Source organism: Cryptotermes secundus, unplaced genomic scaffold (assembly GCF_002891405.2).
Source record: "Cryptotermes secundus unplaced genomic scaffold, Csec_1.0 scaffold55, whole genome shotgun sequence".
NCBI classification, from domain to species: domain Eukaryota; kingdom Metazoa; phylum Arthropoda; class Insecta; order Blattodea; family Kalotermitidae; genus Cryptotermes; species Cryptotermes secundus.
Window position 1 is genome coordinate 259,168 of NW_019740654.1, and position 21,267 is coordinate 280,434.

The 21,267-nt window shown below is 36.5% G+C and overlaps 1 protein-coding gene across 11 annotated transcripts in view; it reads right to left on the reverse strand.

Moving 5' to 3' along the window:
* LOC111872345 (gastrula zinc finger protein XlCGF57.1) overlaps positions 1-21,267 on the reverse strand; it is a 151,316-nt gene that overhangs the window by 54,513 nt on the left and 75,536 nt on the right. The window contains exons 1-2 of one of the 11 annotated variants that reach the window (XM_033754646.1): positions 4,139-5,629; positions 22-2,155 (exon numbers count right to left, since the gene is read on the reverse strand). The exons of 6 other annotated variants lie outside the window; for them this stretch is intronic. In XM_033754646.1, the coding sequence (XP_033610537.1) occupies positions 556-2,155; positions 4,139-4,224 (1,686 nt within the window). In that variant the 5' untranslated portion in view covers positions 4,225-5,629 and the 3' untranslated portion in view covers positions 22-555. Of the gene's footprint in view, positions 1-21; positions 2,156-4,138; positions 6,923-9,813; positions 12,708-15,997; positions 21,263-21,267 lie in introns of those variants that run through there. 4 more of the 11 variants (XM_023866117.2, XM_023866127.2, XM_023866119.2 and 1 more) reach the window with 4 other exon arrangements.

Sequence of the window (21,267 nt, forward strand, 5' to 3'; positions counted from 1 at the left end):
TAAATTTATTCTTAATCCACATTACATCCTTTATGCATGCCATTACTTTATAGTACCTTCAACTGCATGTAAAATTTGCAAAATTAAACGTGTCAAACATGAATCAGTTTAGACAAACAGAAATCATATTTTGTCTTGAATAATGTAATATCAACCAAATTAAATGAATTCAGCACATTACTAGATGGAAGTTTAAGTCAAAGAATTTACACACACACATATCAAAACCACATATGTAAGGAATCAATTTGAATCTAATTCTCCTTAAAAGATGATGTAATAATATCTTATCAATGTTAACTGTATTTAGCTTAAGACAAACATCACATGACATCCATATGAGCAGCCACACAACTTCCATATTCAGAGAAGATGAAACAAAACTGACTTGAATAACCTGGCCTTAAAATAAAATTTAAAGAAAACAACTAACTAAAAGCGAACTTGAAAACAAGAATGTGCATTGTTCTGATTGCAATGTGAACAGAATCTTTTAAAATTACTCCATGACTCATTATGATTTCAGTTACAAAAGGTTATCAGTCTGAATTTTTATTATCTCCTTTTCAGAGGAGGTGCATTATGGATCTTTAAACGATGTTTCTTCATGTCTGTTAGCTGAGCAAACCCACGGCTGCAGATCTCACACACATATGGCTTTTCACCTGTATGTGTTCGAATATGCACCAACAATGTTTCTCTACGTCGGAATGCCTTATTGCAGAAAGTGCAATCATATGGTCTAGAATCTGTATGCAATGCAATATGATTAATGAGGCTGGTACGCTGAGAAAATGCACGACTGCAGACTGTGCATACAAAGGGTTTCTCCCCTGTGTGTGTTCGACGATGCACATCAAGATAATTCCTTGTTGAAAAAGTTTTATCGCAAACAACACACGAGAAGGTCCCTTTTTCAGCCCGTTGCCGACCTTCATGCACAACTTTACGATGAACATACAGACTACTACTATACGGATATGTGTTACCACATATATCACAATGACACGGGCGCTCCCCAGTATGGGTCCTCATATGAACTGCAACTTTCCCTCGCGTTGAAAATGCTTTATTACATACATCACATGAAAACCTTTTTAAAAGTGCATTCTTTGGTTTATTATGAGGTTTCAGTGGGTCCTTTGGTTTTCTTGGGCCAATGGCATAGAGTCCATGAACATATTGTCGGTGAGAAAGCAAATTTCTATACCTCTTGTATGATGAGCCACAAATCTTACAAACATAAGGACGCACATCTGAGTGGCTCTCTTGGTGGAGCTTCAGTATGTACAAAGTTTCAAATTTTTTCCCACATGTTTCACAAACAAAATTCTTCTCTCCATGTTTCATCATATGCCTCTTCAGATATTCTTGAAACTGAAATTCTTTACCACATTCTGCACAGGTGTGTTTCATGTCACTGGCCTCAGTACTGTTTTCATGACTTTTATGAACTCTTCTTTCATGACTCCTTAAAGTGCTCAATATACCAAATGTTTTACCACATATGCTACAAAGATAAGGACCATCACTGACTGAGTTTCGACTGTGAACAGATTTGTGAAACTGCAAATCACTTATGGATTCAAATGTATCATTGCAAGATATACATCTCAATTCATTAAGTTCAGTGTGATCAACTTTTAAGTGGTGCCTGAATGAAACTGCAGTGAAAAATGTTTTACCACAATGTTGACAATGATGTTTATCATGATGTGAGGTCTTTTTTGTTTGAACTTGCCTTCCTTTGACATTGTAATAATAACCCTCAACATCAACATAGTAACTATGATCAATGACACAACTGCCAAGTAACATGTCACTGCTTCGGACATAAGGGTAACCTGAAACTACTTGTTCATCAACAGACTGAAACTCATCATCAGGACCATCCTCATCCATAATATCTTCATCCTTAACAAACATCACCGTGCTCTGCTTGTCTGGGAAACTTTCGCACAAACCAAGAGCTTCATAAGTAGGTAAGTTGAACACTTCATATGCAGATAGATTATCACAAGTGCTAAGGCTATCAAATTCAATTTGTGGTGTTAATATAATGTGTTCATTATCATTGTTTCTGCATGATACTAACGTTGAGTCTTCCATACTTTGATGAAACGTTTTTAATTGTTCCTCTGATGACTCTTCTGACCTGGAAAACAAAGTGTGCCTAGTGATTACTATTGGCAAAGCTACTCCTTGTACAAGAACAGAAATTTAATATCTAAATTGTGACATATGATCTTATTATTTTGTCAACAATTCAGAATCCTGCATTTACTGAAATTTCCATCATCACAGAAAACTGTGCAATAATTCTACCCCACAACTTCACTTGTTAACACTGTATCATGGGGGAAAGGGGGACTCTTAAGATAAATTGAGCCAGGTTTCCATTTCCTTGCAATGAAGTGTTCTCTGCCAAGACTGAGGCACCCATGAAATGTAGAAACTCTTTCATAATCTTACTGAATTGGTTCACTACTTTGTATGATTATATATATATATTTGAAATGTTGTAAATATGATTCATTACTTCTTCCAAAAAAAATATTTAGTTATGTTCACTTTAAAATTAATGTATTTTTTTATCCTTTCCACTGAAATAAACTTCACTGTGGGTGTAACACAAACATGGAAAAGAGTTAAGTCTGCACAGTTACTCAACGTTCGTGCAAGCCAATGAATTAATGGGGTTCTGAGGGTGTTTACATTTCTGACTGTTACTTATTTAGGCAGTTGACAAGTTTGTATTAAAGCACACTACACTCAGCCTTTATTGGCCATGTATTGCACTACTGTGACAGCATACCTGTGGTTCAACTGACTGTGTGTCACAATTTCGCGACGCTAGAATACTCCTTTATTTCAAGCCAGCCTATAGTAGCTTTCCTCCACTACTCTATACAGACTTCTGTTATAGATTTCCTGCTGTGAGTTATTACAAACATCAGTCCCTAACAGGGTAATTCTTAATGTGAAATGATTAGGTTATATCACATCTTGTGCAAGTGAATGTTGCCAATATGCCATTCATTCTCATTCACGGTAATCTCTGAGACTAGTGACTCCTTAATAAGCCAGAAGGAAGATGAATCTCACTTGACACTGAAAGTGAACTTAATGAAGTCACAGCACTGGCACGTGTTAAACAGAAATGTGAGTGAAAGCAGACATAAAATTTCGTCAAAACCACAACACCCTTGGAACTTTAGTCATTACCATCCTTTCACTGGGGGTCACAGTGCACACAAGACATGAGAGGCACCCCATGTGAACAAGGATTCTGCATTAATTACTTCCTCCTCTTCCTTGTGGAAGTGATCCAACTGTGATTTTCATGCAACACATTGCTAACATAAAAGTTTGATTACTACGATTTACTAACCGAGTGACACAGCTGACTGTTTTTACAATATCAGCTACAGCTATGTATGACACAACTCGAGAGAACTTATTTTGGAAGACGATACATACCGACATATATGCACACACCAGCAACAGGTGGTAAGCAATAATAATGTGCAATATACACTCTGCAAGTTGGAGAAAGCAATGTCATCACAATTTCTGATGTAAAATTACAGGCTTACAAAATTGACGATGAACACTATATAGAGGAAAATTCATTCTCAGAAACAGAACAGGACATAGGTACTTGAACTGGTGGGGGGGAAAAAAATCTTTTTTTTCCTTGGTTTATATGGTTAATACGAATACAGGCACACAGGCGAGTGTATAAATCTCAATTCTGTTCAATACAATAAACATAAAACATACAAAGATGGCAGTAAAATGTATCTTAAGGAAATGAGTTTTTAGTACAAGAACTGAACTGGGCTGGGTAGAGATTATGAGCAGTGTTGTTTTTTATGCTGAGGTAAATTCAAGTTGCAACAACAAGGAATTAAATGTGCATCCAAATAATTATTGTATAAGGGTTGGTTAGTATTCGGGTAAACAAATTCCCAAAATTTCTGAACTTTCAGAAAAGAGCAAGGAACCAGGTAAAAACAACTAAACCAAGGGTCAGATATGAAATATATGGGAAGTGGAAGGTACTGTCCTGTCAAAATAATGATCTCTAATTAACGAAAACTCACAAGGTTGTTCTCAAATTACAAGTCATATATACCTTCTTTCTCTAAAGCATACAAATGCCCCTACATGACACACAACACGTGTGATTCCTGTAATCTTCATATGTACAGTATACAACATAATATATTGTGATATGTCAACATACTGTCAAGCAACAGGTTGGTAAACAAGTTCCCGTGAAGACATATTCTTGGTAAACAGTCTGTTGCTAGGTTATGCAGCAATACAGGAATATCCATAAACATTCTCACAGCAATGAATACAGGTAACAGTGGTTAAAAATATATCAAGATTTTACAGAAGTATACATTATCATCTCAAACAAACTCCCATCAAGTACATTTCAATATAGTGCTTACTTTGTCATCACCTTAATTATCATGATCACTGAAATACCAGCATAATAATAGCATAACTTCCATTGCTTCAACTCATACAAAAATGCATAAATTCATTCTGATCCAAATTCTGAAGACAGCAACTTGTTTACCTTCCTGGAAATGCAAATTTCTTGAATGATGGTCCATCCCAATGACTGGCTGGGGGTTGCACGTTTTCATAACATTTTCTACTTAACATTGTGGACGTTATTCTAGTACAAAAAGGGACAGTCTGTACTTCATAAAAAGAATATGACCACAGACCTAGGCAACCACTGTAGGCAAAAACAATCACCTCTTTTTAAGTTAAGAATGAGAAGACTTAATACATGCACTGAATATGTTCCACTACTGAAAAATCTGGGGGGGGGATCAAAACCACAGAAATATCTTGTTTGTGATGAGTAATTAAATTGTGATGTATATACTGCACCACTACTGTATCAAATAAATAACAGAAAACACACTCTAAAATGTAGGGCTCGAGGTCCTCACAGCAGTGACTATGAAGAATATTACCTTCTGGGACAGAGAGCCATGTAGTGAGGCAAAACCCCACAAACATTTTGGAGGAATGTTAGTCAATTTCTACCAGACTACATGGAATTAAATCCTGCAAGATGATACCCTTCATATTTCATAATATTTTAAAAAACCTTCAGAACAATTGTGCTGGATACATCTGTGTTAAATAGAACATCTGTTCAAACATTTAAAATTATAAACCTTCAATAATATGATGGATAGAGTTTATTAGTAAGAGGAGGACAAGCATAAATCACTACAATCTTATTACACAACAAATTAGTTTACAAAATTGGCTTCACATTTCATTCCAAAATTATCACTCAATCAAAAGTAATCACAAGAAATATCTTAACATTTTATTCTTTGTTGTAATTCAATTCTCTCACAAAAGTTTTAATCAAATATATTACCTGCATGGCCAGTTCACGTAAAACTAAAAGTGCAGCATTACACAAATAATCAGATCACAAAATGATAAATTCATGCTGGATGAGAAATTATTTTATTATTATAAATCTTCATAATTCACAAACATAAATCTCCAAAGATGACACTGACTACCACATCCTGAGATGTACTGTAACGGATTATTCACAAATTCATTTTCTTGGTGAATATTTCATCTCTGCATGCCATGACGTGACTTCTCATGGTTTTTAAGATATCTCTTCTGCCCAAAACAAAGGCCACAAACAGAGCAAATAAATGGTTTCTCATTTGAGTGTATCAATTTGTGCCTCGTGAGGTCATTTTTCACACCAAAACCTTTACCACAAACATCACAAGTGTGAGGTTTCTCACCTGTGTGTGTTGTTACATGAGCTAACAGCTGCTGCCTCCAACGGAATCGACGTTCACAATAAGTACAAGGATGGGGAAAGGAATCTGTATGAATTTTGCTGTGGATGTATAATGAAGCCTTTGTTTTGAATGGCTTACCACAAGTGTGACAAACATAGGGACGTTCACCTGTGTGAATACGCCGGTGATCTTCCATGGCTGCCTTCAGAGCAAAGCAACGGCCACATATGTCACAACTGTGATTTTTGATGCCAGCATGGACATGTTTCAAGTGATAATAGAGGCCTCCAGTATGGGAGAACTGCTTCCCACAAATATGACAAGTGAAAGGTTTCTCACCAGTGTGGATTCGCTGATGAGAATTATAGCTGTCTTTCAGTGTGAAGTTTTTTCCACACATCTCACATCGATATGCTTTCTTTGTTTTCTCTTTCCTTCTAGACCCTGCCTCTCCTTCCATTTTACTTTCCTCTTCATTACATACGCCCTCTTCTGTATCAGAGTCACTCATTACAGCTTCACTTTCACCTGCTTTAACTCTGTAGATTGTGTCATGAGTTTTAATGTGTTTCATGAGATGATAAAGCCTCTCAAAACGTTTTCCACATATTTTGCACACAAGGGAATTCTGTTCAACAGATTTTGGAACAATTTCATGTTTTACTGCAGATTTTATATCTGATACCCTTGAATCCTTTCCATCACTATCATGAGAAAGACATATATCATTTGGTTCTGATTCAAGGCCAGAACTGTTACGGCAACTGCCTGAAACATCCTGGAAAAACTTTCCACTAGATTCATGTAACTTCACATGGACTTCAGATGATTCCTTGCTTTTAAATATTCTATAACAAATTCCACACTGGAAAATACATTCTGGATGTACTTTGTCCAAGTGAGTTAATAAATCACTCTTCTGGTTGAAAAGACTCCCACAGTAATTACAAGTATCTGGAGAAATATCACCTTCTGTTTTTATCAAAACAGAATTAGCATTTGTCAAATTGGAGGTGGGAGCAATGGTGTTCTTCAACCGAACTGTATCACCCATGTCATTTTTTACTTCTTGGCAAGTTCTGAATGATGTCACTGAGGACTGATGGCACCTGCAAGACAAAGTCTACAGTAAGTGCTACCATCCTCATCTCGAATGAAAATACGTATGGTTAAGTGCAACAGTTTTTGAGTCTGTCAGAAACATATAAATACAATTACCTAACAATCTGAATATATCAACAGGCTGGTACCAGCATACAGTATTTATATGTTAACATGTTATTCTGAACTGCAACTTTAGTTTGAGGGAAAATTCATAGCTACCTGTGTTCATTTAAAAATTATATAAGCAAATGAAAAAGAAAAAGTTTTATCAGCTGTTTTGTAATGCTGAATAGGGAAGGTTACTGCATTATCCTGGCATACACCTGGAACTAGCAAAGGGAAAAAAGTATGTACAGTCATGTGGTGGTTTATCTGGACCTTGAAATGGTATTATTTTTTTTCTCATTATTTATCTCACATGCTGCAAGTGTTATATACATACAGCACACAATATTAAAACACTAACATACATCTACACAGCCCGAAACATTATTTATCTCGTTTGATGGTGTTATATTTTAATTATAGGTTAAGCATGTCAAGAGTGATTATTTATTGTTGACAGATCCTAATCCTTTAGGCATTTGGACAAAAGGATTTCAAGAATGATGCATTTAATGATTTGACTTGTTCGAGCGTTCAAACGTTACTATTCTAGCATTTATGAATGCCAAATAAAATATATGAATGTTCTTGGTACATAGCATGTATTCCAGTACTACCAAGATTGAGAAAGCCACGATACTGCACATGATACATACACGAGGAACAACTCCCTTCACAATACCATTAGGAATAATCATAGACACATACAAGTTATCAAGAGTATGCACACCTATGACCTACAACAATTCAACACTCACCCTTCAAAACTTTTAACTACTATAGTAAATATAATTTCATTCCTTTACTATTCTACACTGCTATAACCTAATTCCTATTCACTACAAGTTCATACATCCTATTCCTATCCAATGCCTATCTCTCTTATCCTATTTTAATATGAATCAACATGTAAACATTGACCAATGTATACATTCACAGCAAGGAATAATGAATGTAGCAACCTCCTGACGACAGCCTCCATTCCTGACACACGTAGGAATAAATATATATATTAACCCATTATATATAGTACATAGATGTGTAAACAGAACTTCCACAATTAAGCACAGACTGAAATAAATGGTATACTTTCTGTTACAACTATATTATGCCTTATATTTAGCAGGTTTTGTATAAATGTCATGAAATAAACATACAAGATGGGAACATACTATGTAACTGAGTCATGGTTTCATCTGTGCCTAAGAGCAGAGAATATTATTTATACTCTGAATAAGCATGTGAGAATGACAATACTAAGTACTGCAAACCACATATAGCTGGACAATTTCATGAAAAAAAAAAAGTATGCCTAGTTATGGTTAATGCAGCCAACTGTAATGTGTTCAAACTTCCTAGCCTCTGCTCACCATGGTAACTGACTTAATTTCTGAATCAGAGGCAACTATGATTCATATGATGATGATGATGACAATGATGGCTGACAGAGACTAGCTACAGCATAATGTCAACTCTGAACCATTACTGAGACCTGGTACTTATCACACTCAACCTATAAACTCTGGGAGAGGTGATGAAAAGGAAAGGCAAAATTTGCCCAATCTTGAACCTTTCGTACAGAATTCACCAGTGTCTTACCTCTTGACCACTACATAAAACTGTAAATTACTTAGAAAATCATTCAAAACGTGTAACAGAAGTTACACAGCCATTAGGAATATCAGAAACTAACTACATTGAGATGAGTCCTTCTTGAGAAGCCACCAATTGGTCAGTTACTCAAGCATTTCCTACATTTTATGGAACCTGAAGGTTCACTACTGTGTTCACAAGAGCCCACGACTGGTCCCTATCCCGAGCCAGATCAATCCAGTCCACACCACATGGTTTAGAATATCAGTTTTTAATATAAAGTCCTGCTGTTATGAAATGGGTTAATAATACCCTATTGGAGCTTAATTTAATACAATGGAAGTGTCATCAAGCCATTTTTCATACAAATACTCAATCATACAAGAATATCAATGTGAGCACCTTCTGATTTCCCTCTTTTCCAAAATATATGTCAATGAACATCTTATATGCTACTAAAGTATACATTAAACACTAGCCAAGTAACATATCAAAAGGACTTACCTCAAGAAATAGTCTAAAACATAAGATTCTCAAACATGGGAATTCATTCAAGTCTGACACCGAAAGCAAATTCACTTTGCCCCACCAGTAAACAAGGAGGATTCTAATATCCTCATCTGAGTCACCTGGATCTACAGAAATGAAATAAGCGGAGAATGATGTATAATTCACAACAAGGAACATTGTGATTTACATAGCTCACACTGCTGTACTGTGAGGATAGTGAAATCATCTGATAAGAAATGAAATAATTGAAAATAATAATAATAATACATCATCATAAAATATATTGTTCAAACTGAAATGTGCATGTTAAATTACTCTCCTACAAGCTGATTACAAATTTCAATTTGTTGCAACTGTGGATGTCAACAGATGAAATATTTAATAAAGTACTACTAAACTTCGGGACACGCGTTAACGTAGTTGGTTGAGGCACTATGCTACAAGCCAGAAGGTTGCAAGATTGAATCCTGATGAGGTAATTGATTTTTTTTCGATTTACCTAATCCTTCCAGCTGCACTATGGTCCTGGGGTCGACTCAGCCTCTAACAGAAATGAGTACCAAGAATATTCTTGGAATGTTCTTGGGGGTAAATGGCAGCCAGCGTGTAGGGCTGACAACATTACCGCCATCTATTAGCCGACTGTCTAGAAAATGTGGGAATCTCAACATCTCACAACCCTATGGGCCTCCACAGCCCGTTACAGGTATACCTTAAAAAACTACTAAACTTCATTCAACATTTATGGTCCTTTATTAATTAACATAGGAAACATTATCAAAGAATAGAACAATGATTGTTATAAGATTACAAACCTCCAATGCAACTGCACTTAATTATATATTATAAGTGTTATAACTGGTGTTTGTTAAGAAAATCTCACCATGCAAAGTTCAAAAGTAATCATACAAAAGAACGCAAAAATCTGCCCAATAAATGTGATTAGATTAGGGTCACAATATATCAAGTTAATTCAAATAATGTACAGAATAAATGGTAAGATGAAGTAGAGTTGGTATGTAAACTTCTGGCTCACATGTAACATAAGTTCAAATATATTGTTATTTCGGTGGTATATTCTTTTGTACAAGTGGATTCAAACTTAAAAAATAACCTTTACTGGTTAAAGCTGGCAGCAAATGTCAGCTTTCCTAACATATATGCAGACACTAGAACCACAAAACTTGCTTTGCTCTTAACTTATTCACAAACAGATGACAGTCTGTACAAAAGTTCATTTGTGGCACTGAATATGTAGTAATATGTATTTGGTGCTCTATTGGTTGACCACTTATTACTATTGCTTGGGAAATCACAAAACACAAGGACCTACAAATTATTCCCTAAAACTGTGTTCCTTATAGTAATGAACATCCTTTTCCATGTTATTACATGTATATCTACCTCAATCTACTACTACAATACAAGTACAGCATGACAGAACAAATTCAGTAATAAGCAGAACGAGTAACAGAAAAAGAAGCCACTTCCTCCCATGTACATATATATTATGCTTGCATATGCACAGTATTCAATGTTAGCAAACTTCTATGAAGGAGAAAATATAACAATCTGTGATATACCACATTTGTACAACCTTGCAAAGTTACTGACATGGTAATAATTGCTAAAGAATATTTTTAGTTTTGATATAATAGACGTCTGGGGCAAGATATTCTTTTCTGTTACAATTTATGTAATTATAAACTAATTTTGATATATCTATAGAATATATTTAGGTGCCTATGCCATATATCTCCAGCCTTCTTCCTTTCCCAATATATTTATTGGTATTACAGGCATTTTCAAGTAATCTATCACTAAAAATAAAATAAAGAATGTCACATGACAACAAAGAAATTTAACAAACACAAAAATGCAAAATCAAATAGTAGTTTACCTGTTCTCCAATGTTAATGTAAACTTTTCATTTATTAAAATAAAATCTGTTAAATTCAATTAATCTAAATAAATTACTATTACCAATTTTATGTGAAAGATTTCATACACTCAAATTCTAGAAACTAATATAATGAACTTCATGTCTCTACTTAGGTGGCAGCTGATTATTTACAATCTATGCAAAATTCAAATCTGTAATACAGTGTTCAGTTTGCAACAAGATTTCTACTTGTAACTCGAAGTCTATGGTTCCTTGCATGATTTTTCAGGTAACGCTCTTGTGCAAAGTACTTTCCACATATAATGCATTCAAAAGTTTCTTTGTTTGTGTGTATTAACGTGTGATCTTTTAGTGTTTTACTAAGACGAAAGCTCTTTCCACAGAAATGACAGGTGTGGGGCTTTTCCCCAGTATGATGCAAGATATGAATGTTTAACTGCTGACGCCGACGGAAGCGTTTATCACATTGAGGACATGGATGTGGAAAAACATCTGAATGAAACTTGTTATGCACAAAGAGAGAGGCTTTTGTTTTAAATGCCTTCCCACACAGATGACATACACACGGACGTTCTCCAGTGTGTGTTCTTCTGTGATCATTGCGTGCATTACTATTTGCAAATCGTCTTCCACAAATGTCACAAGGATGATTCTTGATGCGATCATGCACCTCACGAACATGACGACTAAGAAGAGCCTGAACTCGAAATTGTTTACCACATACATGGCATGTGTATGGTTTTTCACCTGTATGTATGCGCAAATGTCGAATATAGCTATATCTTGTAACAATGTGTTTATTACACTGGTCACAACGATATACTGTACGGCCGTTCAGCTCAACTTTTGCACGAGATATATTATCCTGTTCCTTTTTATGATTACTGTCCACATTATTTTTCTTACATTGCTTCAGCTGTTTTGTTTCTTCACTTACCACACCTGCTCCTTCAGTTTCTATTGGAAGTTCTACCTTAATAGGTAACTCAGAATCTGTTTTGCTTGCTGAACATGATCTTTCATTAATTAAAGTTTCTTCTGATGTTTTGAAACTGTGGACAGCCAAGACATGTTTTCTCATATCAAACTTCCGTGAAAGAATTTTATTGCAATAGGAACAATGGAACTTCATTCCTTTAGAACCATTCTCCTTCTCATGAGGCTTATGAATCCTCATGTGCCTTTTCAAGTCAAAACTTCTGGAAAGAATACTGCCACAAACAGTACAAGGATAACTCTTCTTCCTCACAGACTGTTTATGAACATTTGAGGCCGGTACAGTTGGTTCTGTATCTACTGAAACAATATCCATCAGATTAGGTACTGAGATATCATTCTTCCCTGCAATATCAGACCACGAATCATGCTGCTGATCATGGGTGTTCATATGATCCAAAAAATGTTCTTTATTGTCATAAAATATTGCATCACAAGTATTACAATGGAACACCTTGGATGAATGTGCTACTGACAAATGCACTGACAATTCACTGTTACTGTTAAAATACACTCCACAATAACAGCATCCGAGTCCATTTTCAAGTGTGTGATCTTCAGTTTTTATGAGAACTGATGTGGCATGTGACAGGTCAAAGACATTCTCGTTCCTGTGCTGAGTTCTCCATGGATTCTGTGTGTCAAGGAAAGCTCTGAATGATGTCAGAGGAGACGGATGATACCTGCAAGACAAAGCGTGCAGAGTGATTATAGCTGCTGAATGAAGATCCTGAATCACTTTCTTCTATATGCATTTTGATATGGGGTATTACACTGACACTGCTGTTTTATCAGTTATCTCATTTGTAAGTGTTACCGAACGAGAATTTCATAATCTCACTTGCTAACACATACATGTCTCTGAAATCTATCTTGCCCCCCCCCCTCACTTCAACAGCCCTACAACAATTATTTCTATAAGATTAATTTTTATATCATCCTTCCATCTACAACTCAGTCTTCCAAATAGCTGCATTAGATGTTTCCTTGCCTAACTTAGTTATGAATTTGTTTCCTTCACCTGAGCTTCAAATTCAGGCCACCATAACCCCTACACTACTAGACACAAGAGAATGGAAGCCACAGAGATCACTAACTTGTTTTGTTCTACATCTCCAATTAGTTCATCTCTCATACATTTTCCTCAGCTCTTAGTTTTCAAATATAATTCCTCCCATCAGAGAAAAGAATCATATTCTGCTAATACACAAAATAGAGTGAACAAGAAGGGTAAATGTTTCCATCAATAGCAAACTATAAACTATGCATGAACATGCATTCTCTTGATTCTTTTTAATTTCAACCTCCCAGCACATTAGGTGGTTATTGTCATTTTGCTGCTTCCATATTCAGGAAAGAAATGGCTTCGACATCTATACTGAGGACGAAGGCAGCGGGCTCCTCTGAAGCACTCCCCCTCCTCCCAAACACCCTGCCAGAGTACATGGTCTCATAACCCAGATCTACCAACAATATTCTAAGCTCTTTAGATAATCCACTATAAGTGAAAAATATACTCAGTAATGTTCCTCTCCTGTATGCAGTAAGACTTAAAATATTCAACTGATGCTTCATCCAGAAGTCTTTTGTGCAATATGAACAAGAATGAGCAAAAACCTCCACATGGAACTTGCTGGTATGAAAGATGTTTTCATTGCAAAAGCCTTTCCAGAAATGATCAATGCAAGGCAGGTCCATTTGCAAATTTCAAGTATTGCAGGAACATCTCTTTTAATATCATCATGCACAACCCTTGCATGACAATTCAGCTACTTGCACATAACTAGTTCTCCCCCTACATGAATCCACAAGTGATGGACAAAGCAGTTGTGAGCAGGTACGATTGTTATGGCATTTGCATGTGTAGTCCTTCCATCCACAACTACTACTGCCTGTGTTACTTCAACTGTTTCCTCCTCTACGGTTGCTTCTGCTGGATTTTGGCTGTATTTAGTAAAGAATATAATTAGGAAGTCTCTGTTCTCACTGCTAATTTTTATCATCAAACCCTAGACACCTGTTATTCATGTTGTTTCTTTTTTTTATCTTATCACATCATACTTCCTTGCATACATTTTTTCACAAATGAAAATTCTTTCCTTGGAGAACCCAAATCCAGATCTATATCTGAAGCTCCAGTAAAATACAACCGTTTAGTTAAGTCATTAGCTCCACTGGTACCTATGACATGATATATCTAGCAACAATAATTTCCTGAGTGGCCCTGTTAGCAAATTTGGTCTGCGCGATCTCAGCGACATAAGATGTCTGATTTCTTCACTGGGTACCTATCATAGAAGCAGCACTGTACCACCTTCAATTCATCATCTATCACACTTCACGCGTGGGTCCTCACATGCATGCACACCTTACATACTGACACTTAAGAATTCCTGACAAAATGACATGCCACTACTAGTGGCTCTGTGTTTAATCAAAACACTTAATGTTCCACCCCAGTTCAGTTTTAAAAGCATAAGAAACATATTGCCAAATTTCCAAATATTAATTCTGTCTCCATAATCCCTGTTTATGTATTTTGGCACAGCATATGTATCTCAAGCTGCCATTAACTGAAACTGGGAGACTTTTGAGAAAATAAACAACCATTTAATTATTATGCTACCTGTATCTGTATAAGCAGCTTAATATATACATATACTCTACGTGGGCAAGATAGTTCTGAATGCCAGCATCCAGTCACTAGCAAATGTTCAATATTTGGTTGCAAGTTCTGTTTATCTCTTTATTAAGCTGAAGAAACATTAAGTGATCACAATAATTTAAATATGATTACAATTATGATAACAATAACAATAACCATCTTCATTATGAATACTATCATTAATAAATAAAAACAAGGTTTTAGAATTTTAACATATTTATTGATGATATTCACAAAATAAATGTAATTTAACAATCAGAAGTATCAATCCTAATTTATATTTTTTTCATACATACAGACCTACACACACACACACACACACAAACAAAACAGTGTATTCATGCAATTGAGAAATCAATTCCAAGTTAACAGACCTTTACTTCTTCAATAATTGGCGCACATATGTTTACACGCGCGCGCACACAAAATCATCACCAAAGTGCCTCTGGCAAATTTATAATTACTTTATGGTCACCGAATGGCTTAAAACCAGAATTAAATCTTACAATCAGATCTAGCTTAGAAATATTGGGTGTGATGGTCATAAAATGTGTAAAATTAGTATCACATACTGATGAGTCACACACAGACAACAGCCAGTGACACATCCACAGAGCTCTAAATCCATGAAGGTAATTCCTGAATGCAAATAATTTGCCAATCTAACTCATATCAGCTTCAAACACGCCTGTTTAGCAGTTCTTCAATAACTGATGTGCTTTAAAATGCACTATGCCTTCTCAGCTTTTTTTTTTAATTCGCTTTGTGGGAGGGTGGAGTCCAACTGGGTCCACTCGGCACAGCGGCCACAGATCGGCCTACTGTAGCCTTCCCCGGGTAATTATGATGATGGAGAATTTGGTGGAATGGAGATTGGCAGGGGAAACCGAAGTACTCAGAGAAAAACCACCACAGCACCACTTTGTCCACCACAAATCCCACTTGACCAGACCCAGGATTGAACCTGGGCCACCACAGTGGGAAGCCAGCGACTAACCGCTTGAGCTGTGGCGTGGCCCGCCTTCTCAGTTACTTCAACGGGAAACAAAATACACAGATTTCCACAGATCCCATTTGCTCCATGTGCCCCAGGATGTAGACCTCTTACTATTCCACCACAGGCATGTCCTAACTGACTTAACAGATAAAATACTTTTAAGAAAACATTTCACCCTTAAGTTTATTTAATTCTGCCAAAATCTTCAATATTAAAGGTAAAGGTAAAGCTATCCCTGTAATAGGCCATGGAGGCCCATAGGGTTGGGAGATGTCGAGGTTCCAATATTTTCTAAGACAGTCGGTTCACAGATGGCAGTGGGGTTGTCAGCCTTACATGCTGGCTGCCCTTTACCTCCAGGAAGATATCTGGTACTCATTTTTACTCACATAAAAGGAGATGAAATTATGTGGTAGTATTCTGTAACTTTATAAAAACATTTTTCTTGTCTCCTATGAAGTTACAAGTACTTTATTATTAAATAAAAGAAAGTAAAGCTCATACAACACACAAATCAAACTCAAGAAGAGACATGGAAGATGGTTTTATTTAAATCTAAGCTTTTATATTAGTACCACTAAATCATAACAAAAGAAATTCGACTGCAGAGCTCAAATGTTGAAGAAAGGAGAGTGGAAGAGTACATATTTATGTCACGGTTTGTTAAATCAGTTCCAATACAGTAGGCAATAACTCAAAAGAAATTACCACAGAACATTTATTTGAATTCCCACATATTACCAGGTATTCTTCCAGTATCACACATTTAATTTAAACCTGCCTCAATATTACATGTGTGTGATTAAATACAAATGACAGCATAATAACTTTTAACTATTCCAGTTTTACTGGATTCATCTTGATCCCTCACTAATTTGAGACAGGAGAGAGAATGTGTTGGGTGGGAGCTATATGTACTGAGAGAATAGGAAGTCACGCAGAATCCAAATCTACATACCAAAGCCCTCTGTCTTCACAGGAATTCAGATTTAGGATCTAAAGTGTGAACATTTTGGTACAACTAGTGTGAAATGTAACACAAACACACTCCATGGACTAACACACAATCTAACTATAGTTCATACATGTTACAAACTAATTTCTACCACACAATCCAACTAAAGTTTACATATATTACAAACTGATTTTTAATGTACACAGGCCAGAAAATCTTATTCTTGGTAATAATATTGTAACTAACAATTCTGACACAATTCATAACTCCCCAAAAGCTTACAACAAAACTAAACGGGTGATCACTTATCTTATTTAACATTGTTCTTTCAAATGGGGGGGGGGGGATAGCATAATAAGCTTGAGAAACTGAGGAAAAATAAGAAAATCTTAGTCATGTTAGCTGGTAACCTGGCCTAGATTCAAACTTGGGAGGTAGAGAACAAATGAAAAACCAGATGAAGAGATGTTACAGCTTCCAATACGTAACCATACAGCTCACCTAAAGTAACAACCAAAGTAAAACATTCATCAACTAGTTGGTTACACAGAGTTATGAACTCAGAGACAAATCTGTCATGAAGCCCAAGAGAAGAAACCTGAATTTTACTAGGTACCATCTGACTGTCAGTACTTCAGATCATACAGTATCAAAGAGTGGGATAAACTGGCAAGGACATGGAAGAAAGCAGCCATGGCCTAATACGAGGTACTACCCCAGCACATGCCTGGAGTAATTGAGGAAAATGACAACAGAAGAAACATGTCAGAGGAGACTAGAATGATCCAACCAAGATCCAAACCTGACACCTCCTGTCGACAAGACAGAAGCATTATCATCTCAGCCAACAAGTAAAGTACATAAAACTAAAGTAAACAGATATCACTGCCAGTCCAGTACAACCTTAAGTCACATATTTTGTGTTTAACATGTACACATTATAATGACCAAACAATGACACCTTTCCTACAAAAATCACATGTAATGGAAGACCTGTTAGATTAGCATTTCTCAATACGTACTTCACCCATTTAGTAGTCTCTTCAGGATATCTATGGAATGGAAGAGAACACAGATAAGGATCAAGGGCAGACAAATTACATGTGTAGTTCACAATCACAGAAGCTTTTTCTTCAAAAAAGTTTCTACTTTTATATTTTTGAAGAAAATGGGAAGAACAGGAGGGACGGATGCACTGTTAGGTGTTATCTGACTAGTCAGCAAGGCAAGCCTGTTGACCTTGCAGTTAGCGTGAGACTTGTCATGAAGAGATGAACATAACAGCGGAACTTCAGAATCACACCAGGGAGGAGCAAAGATCTGTGATATTTTTTTTTGTGGGCAGATGGTGTACTAGGTGGACAAATTCATCAGTGCATGCGTGCTCAGCGTGGGGACAATGCTCTCTCTTATAAAGTTGTGTATGAGAGGATTTAAATGTTTAAAACGGCTTTAGGAGTGTGACTGATGCAGAGCGCTTGGGTTGTCCAACCAGTCACAACCGCACAGAATGAAAAAAGAGCTAGGAAACTGATTCTTCAAAACAGAAGAGTGCTCAAGCTTAGCTCTTTCTACGGGACCCAACTGAGTAGATGTCTTCCTCCCTAACTTGAGGATGGAAATAGATCTAGTTTCTGAAACCTGTTTTCTAGTCTCTAGAATACTGGATGATGGAAAAAGACCAAAACCCCAGCAATTCTGAAAAGAGTGGCGGTTGATGGAAATGCAAAAAAAACTGAATATTAGTACTGGGTCTGCCTATTCTGTGGTGCATGATAACCTTTAGCTCCACAAAGTGCGTGCCATGTGGGTACGTAGGCAGCGTAAGTGCATGCACCTAGACATGTTCCTGCCATTTGGCTCATTATTGCTAAGAAGGTGACAACATTCTGCAACAGATCATCACAGGTGATGAAACATGAGTTCATCATTATCAACCAGAAACCAAGTGGAAGAGCATGCTATGGAAGCATCTGTCATCTCCTGTTGCAAAGAAATTCAAAACGCAACCATCAGCAGGCAAGTTCATGGTGACCACCTTCTGGGATTCTCAAGGGCCTAATTCTTGAGACCTGCCTCGAATGTGGAACAACTATCATAAGTGCAACCTATTGTGACATGCTTCAGAAGGGGCTAAGCATGCAATCTGCTCTAAAACAAGAGGGAGACTGCCAGAGGGAAATCTGTTGTTGCACAACAATGTCTGTCCCCATACTCTCGCCCACATGCTGGAAACCCTCAGAAACTGAAGCAACTCAGTTCTTTTTCTATCAAAATGAACAATGTTCTCAATAAAATTTTCCATTTAAATTTATGCAGATTTATAAATCATAACAGGTTCTGAAAAGATGAAAACTGGAGAAATGAGGACAATAAGAAATTAAAAAATAAAAGGTTTGCAAATCTCAAGAGGAGGGTGGGTAACAAAGGTGTAAAGTTCAAATAATATTAAAATACCCATCAGAAAAATAAGCTGTGAATATATGGGATATGGGCCAATGGTAGGTTTTTGTATACACAGTGAAGTACCTTTGGTTTCCATAAAAGCAAGTAATTTCTTTGACAGCTAGAGAACCATCAATTATTTTAGCAGGACCCTAACATAAAACTTTCAATTTGTAATAAACCTAATTTTACAACGTACTTTAATCTTACAAAAGGTCCATACACAACATTCTATTGCCTATTTCCAATCGTTTTTGTAATATGTGTTCTGTGATTTCTCAGATGATTTTTAAGGTATCGTTCCTGTGAAAATTTTTTCCCACATACTGTACAATGGAATGTCTCGGTGTTGGTATGTATGAGTTCATGATTTTTAAGCTCATGCGTTGTTCGAAAACACTTTCCACAGAATTGGCAAGCATAGGGTTTTTCCCCTGTGTGTATCATGATATGTGATTTCAGGTTTGGACGTGTTTTGAATCTTTTATCACAATGATGACACTGAAAATCTCCAACAGCTTTGTGAAATCTACTATGCATTTTGAGACATGCCTTGGTCTTATATGTCTTACCACAGACATGACACATGAAAGAGCGTTCTTCAAAATGGATGAATTTGTGTTCTACTCTTGCACTACTGCTGGAAAACTTCTTACCGCATATATCACACTGGTATTTCTTGATGCCCTCATGTACATCGCTGACATGGCGATTCAGTAATGTCTGAATACGAAATTGTTTTCCGCACTGAGGGCAAGGATATGGTTTTTCACCAGTATGAATACGGATATGACGAACGTAAGTGTATCTAGTTATTATATGCTGCCCACAATAGCTGCAACGATACAATATTCTACCATTTACTTCAACTTTTGCATGTGAAATTTCTTCTTCACTCAGTGGCATCAGGTTGTATTTAGAAAATTCTTCATAAGCTTTCTTACGTTTTACTTTAACTTTCTCATTATTCTCGCATTCTTCTTGTGTGATATCTCTCGAACCATGTATTTTTTCATGTCGTTTAACATCATACTTCCTTGTGTATGACTTCCCACAAATACCACATGGAAACCTTTCCTCAGAGTTTTGACTGTATGCAGCATCAGTGACTTCTGACTCATGCTCTTCAAGAACACTCTGCATCTCAGACTCAAGCTCATTCCAGTGACCTCTGGAATTATCCACAGCTTTATTTATATTAGAATTCAATCCAACAGAACTTACAGGGGACTGTCGTTGGCATATAAAAGCACCTTTGGACTGCTTAGGACCATGCACAATTTTCATATGTCTCTTCAGGTCATACTTCCTCGAAAGGATTCGACCACAATACTTGCACTGGCAGCCTACTTTCTGAGCCTCATCTGCAGTAACATTTGTTAATATATGGTTCTTTTCATGCTCTCTTAAACTCCCCTTGGATTTAAAAGTTTTGGGGCATTCACTACACACATACATTCTATGAGATTCATGAATCTCCATATGTCTTTTTAAGTCAAAATTCCTTGCGAACATTTTCCCACACACATCACATGTGCATTCCTTCACTGTAGAATCATCTATTGAGTGTTTATTACACTTTCCCCCTGCTTTTTTAACTTTTTGTGTAGATTCATGACTGACTGTGCTTTTAACAATGTTGATACCTATATATTCTGACCACAACCCGGATGATTTTCTTTCCTTCAGATTCTTGTGGCATCGCATGTGCTCAGAAAACAACCCTTTGCATTGAAAAACTTCACTACACTCTGCACAGTGCAACTTGTTGTTTGAATGGACTAAAGAAATGTGTGTGTCACGTTCTAGCTTTTGAGAAAAACAAAGACCACAGTAAAAACACATAACACTGTTCTTATGCAACTTAACGCCATGTCCTTTTATGTGTTCCAGGAAGTCATCTTTTACAGTGAAAGTTTCGTCACATAGCTTACAATTCAGAACACATAGAGTAGGAACCGGAAGATGGTGAAGTTGTAGGTCACACTTCTGTGGGAAAGACAAGCCACAGAAACAGCACACTGTTTCTGATGTGCTCACTGACTCATCTTCAGACTTAATACCAACAAAATAGGCATGCTGGGAAAGAGTTTTATCTTCATCCATAACTTTTATCCTTGATGTACTTGGAATGTGTAGCTCTGTTGAGGATGATGTCAAAGGAGAAAGCTGACACCTGCA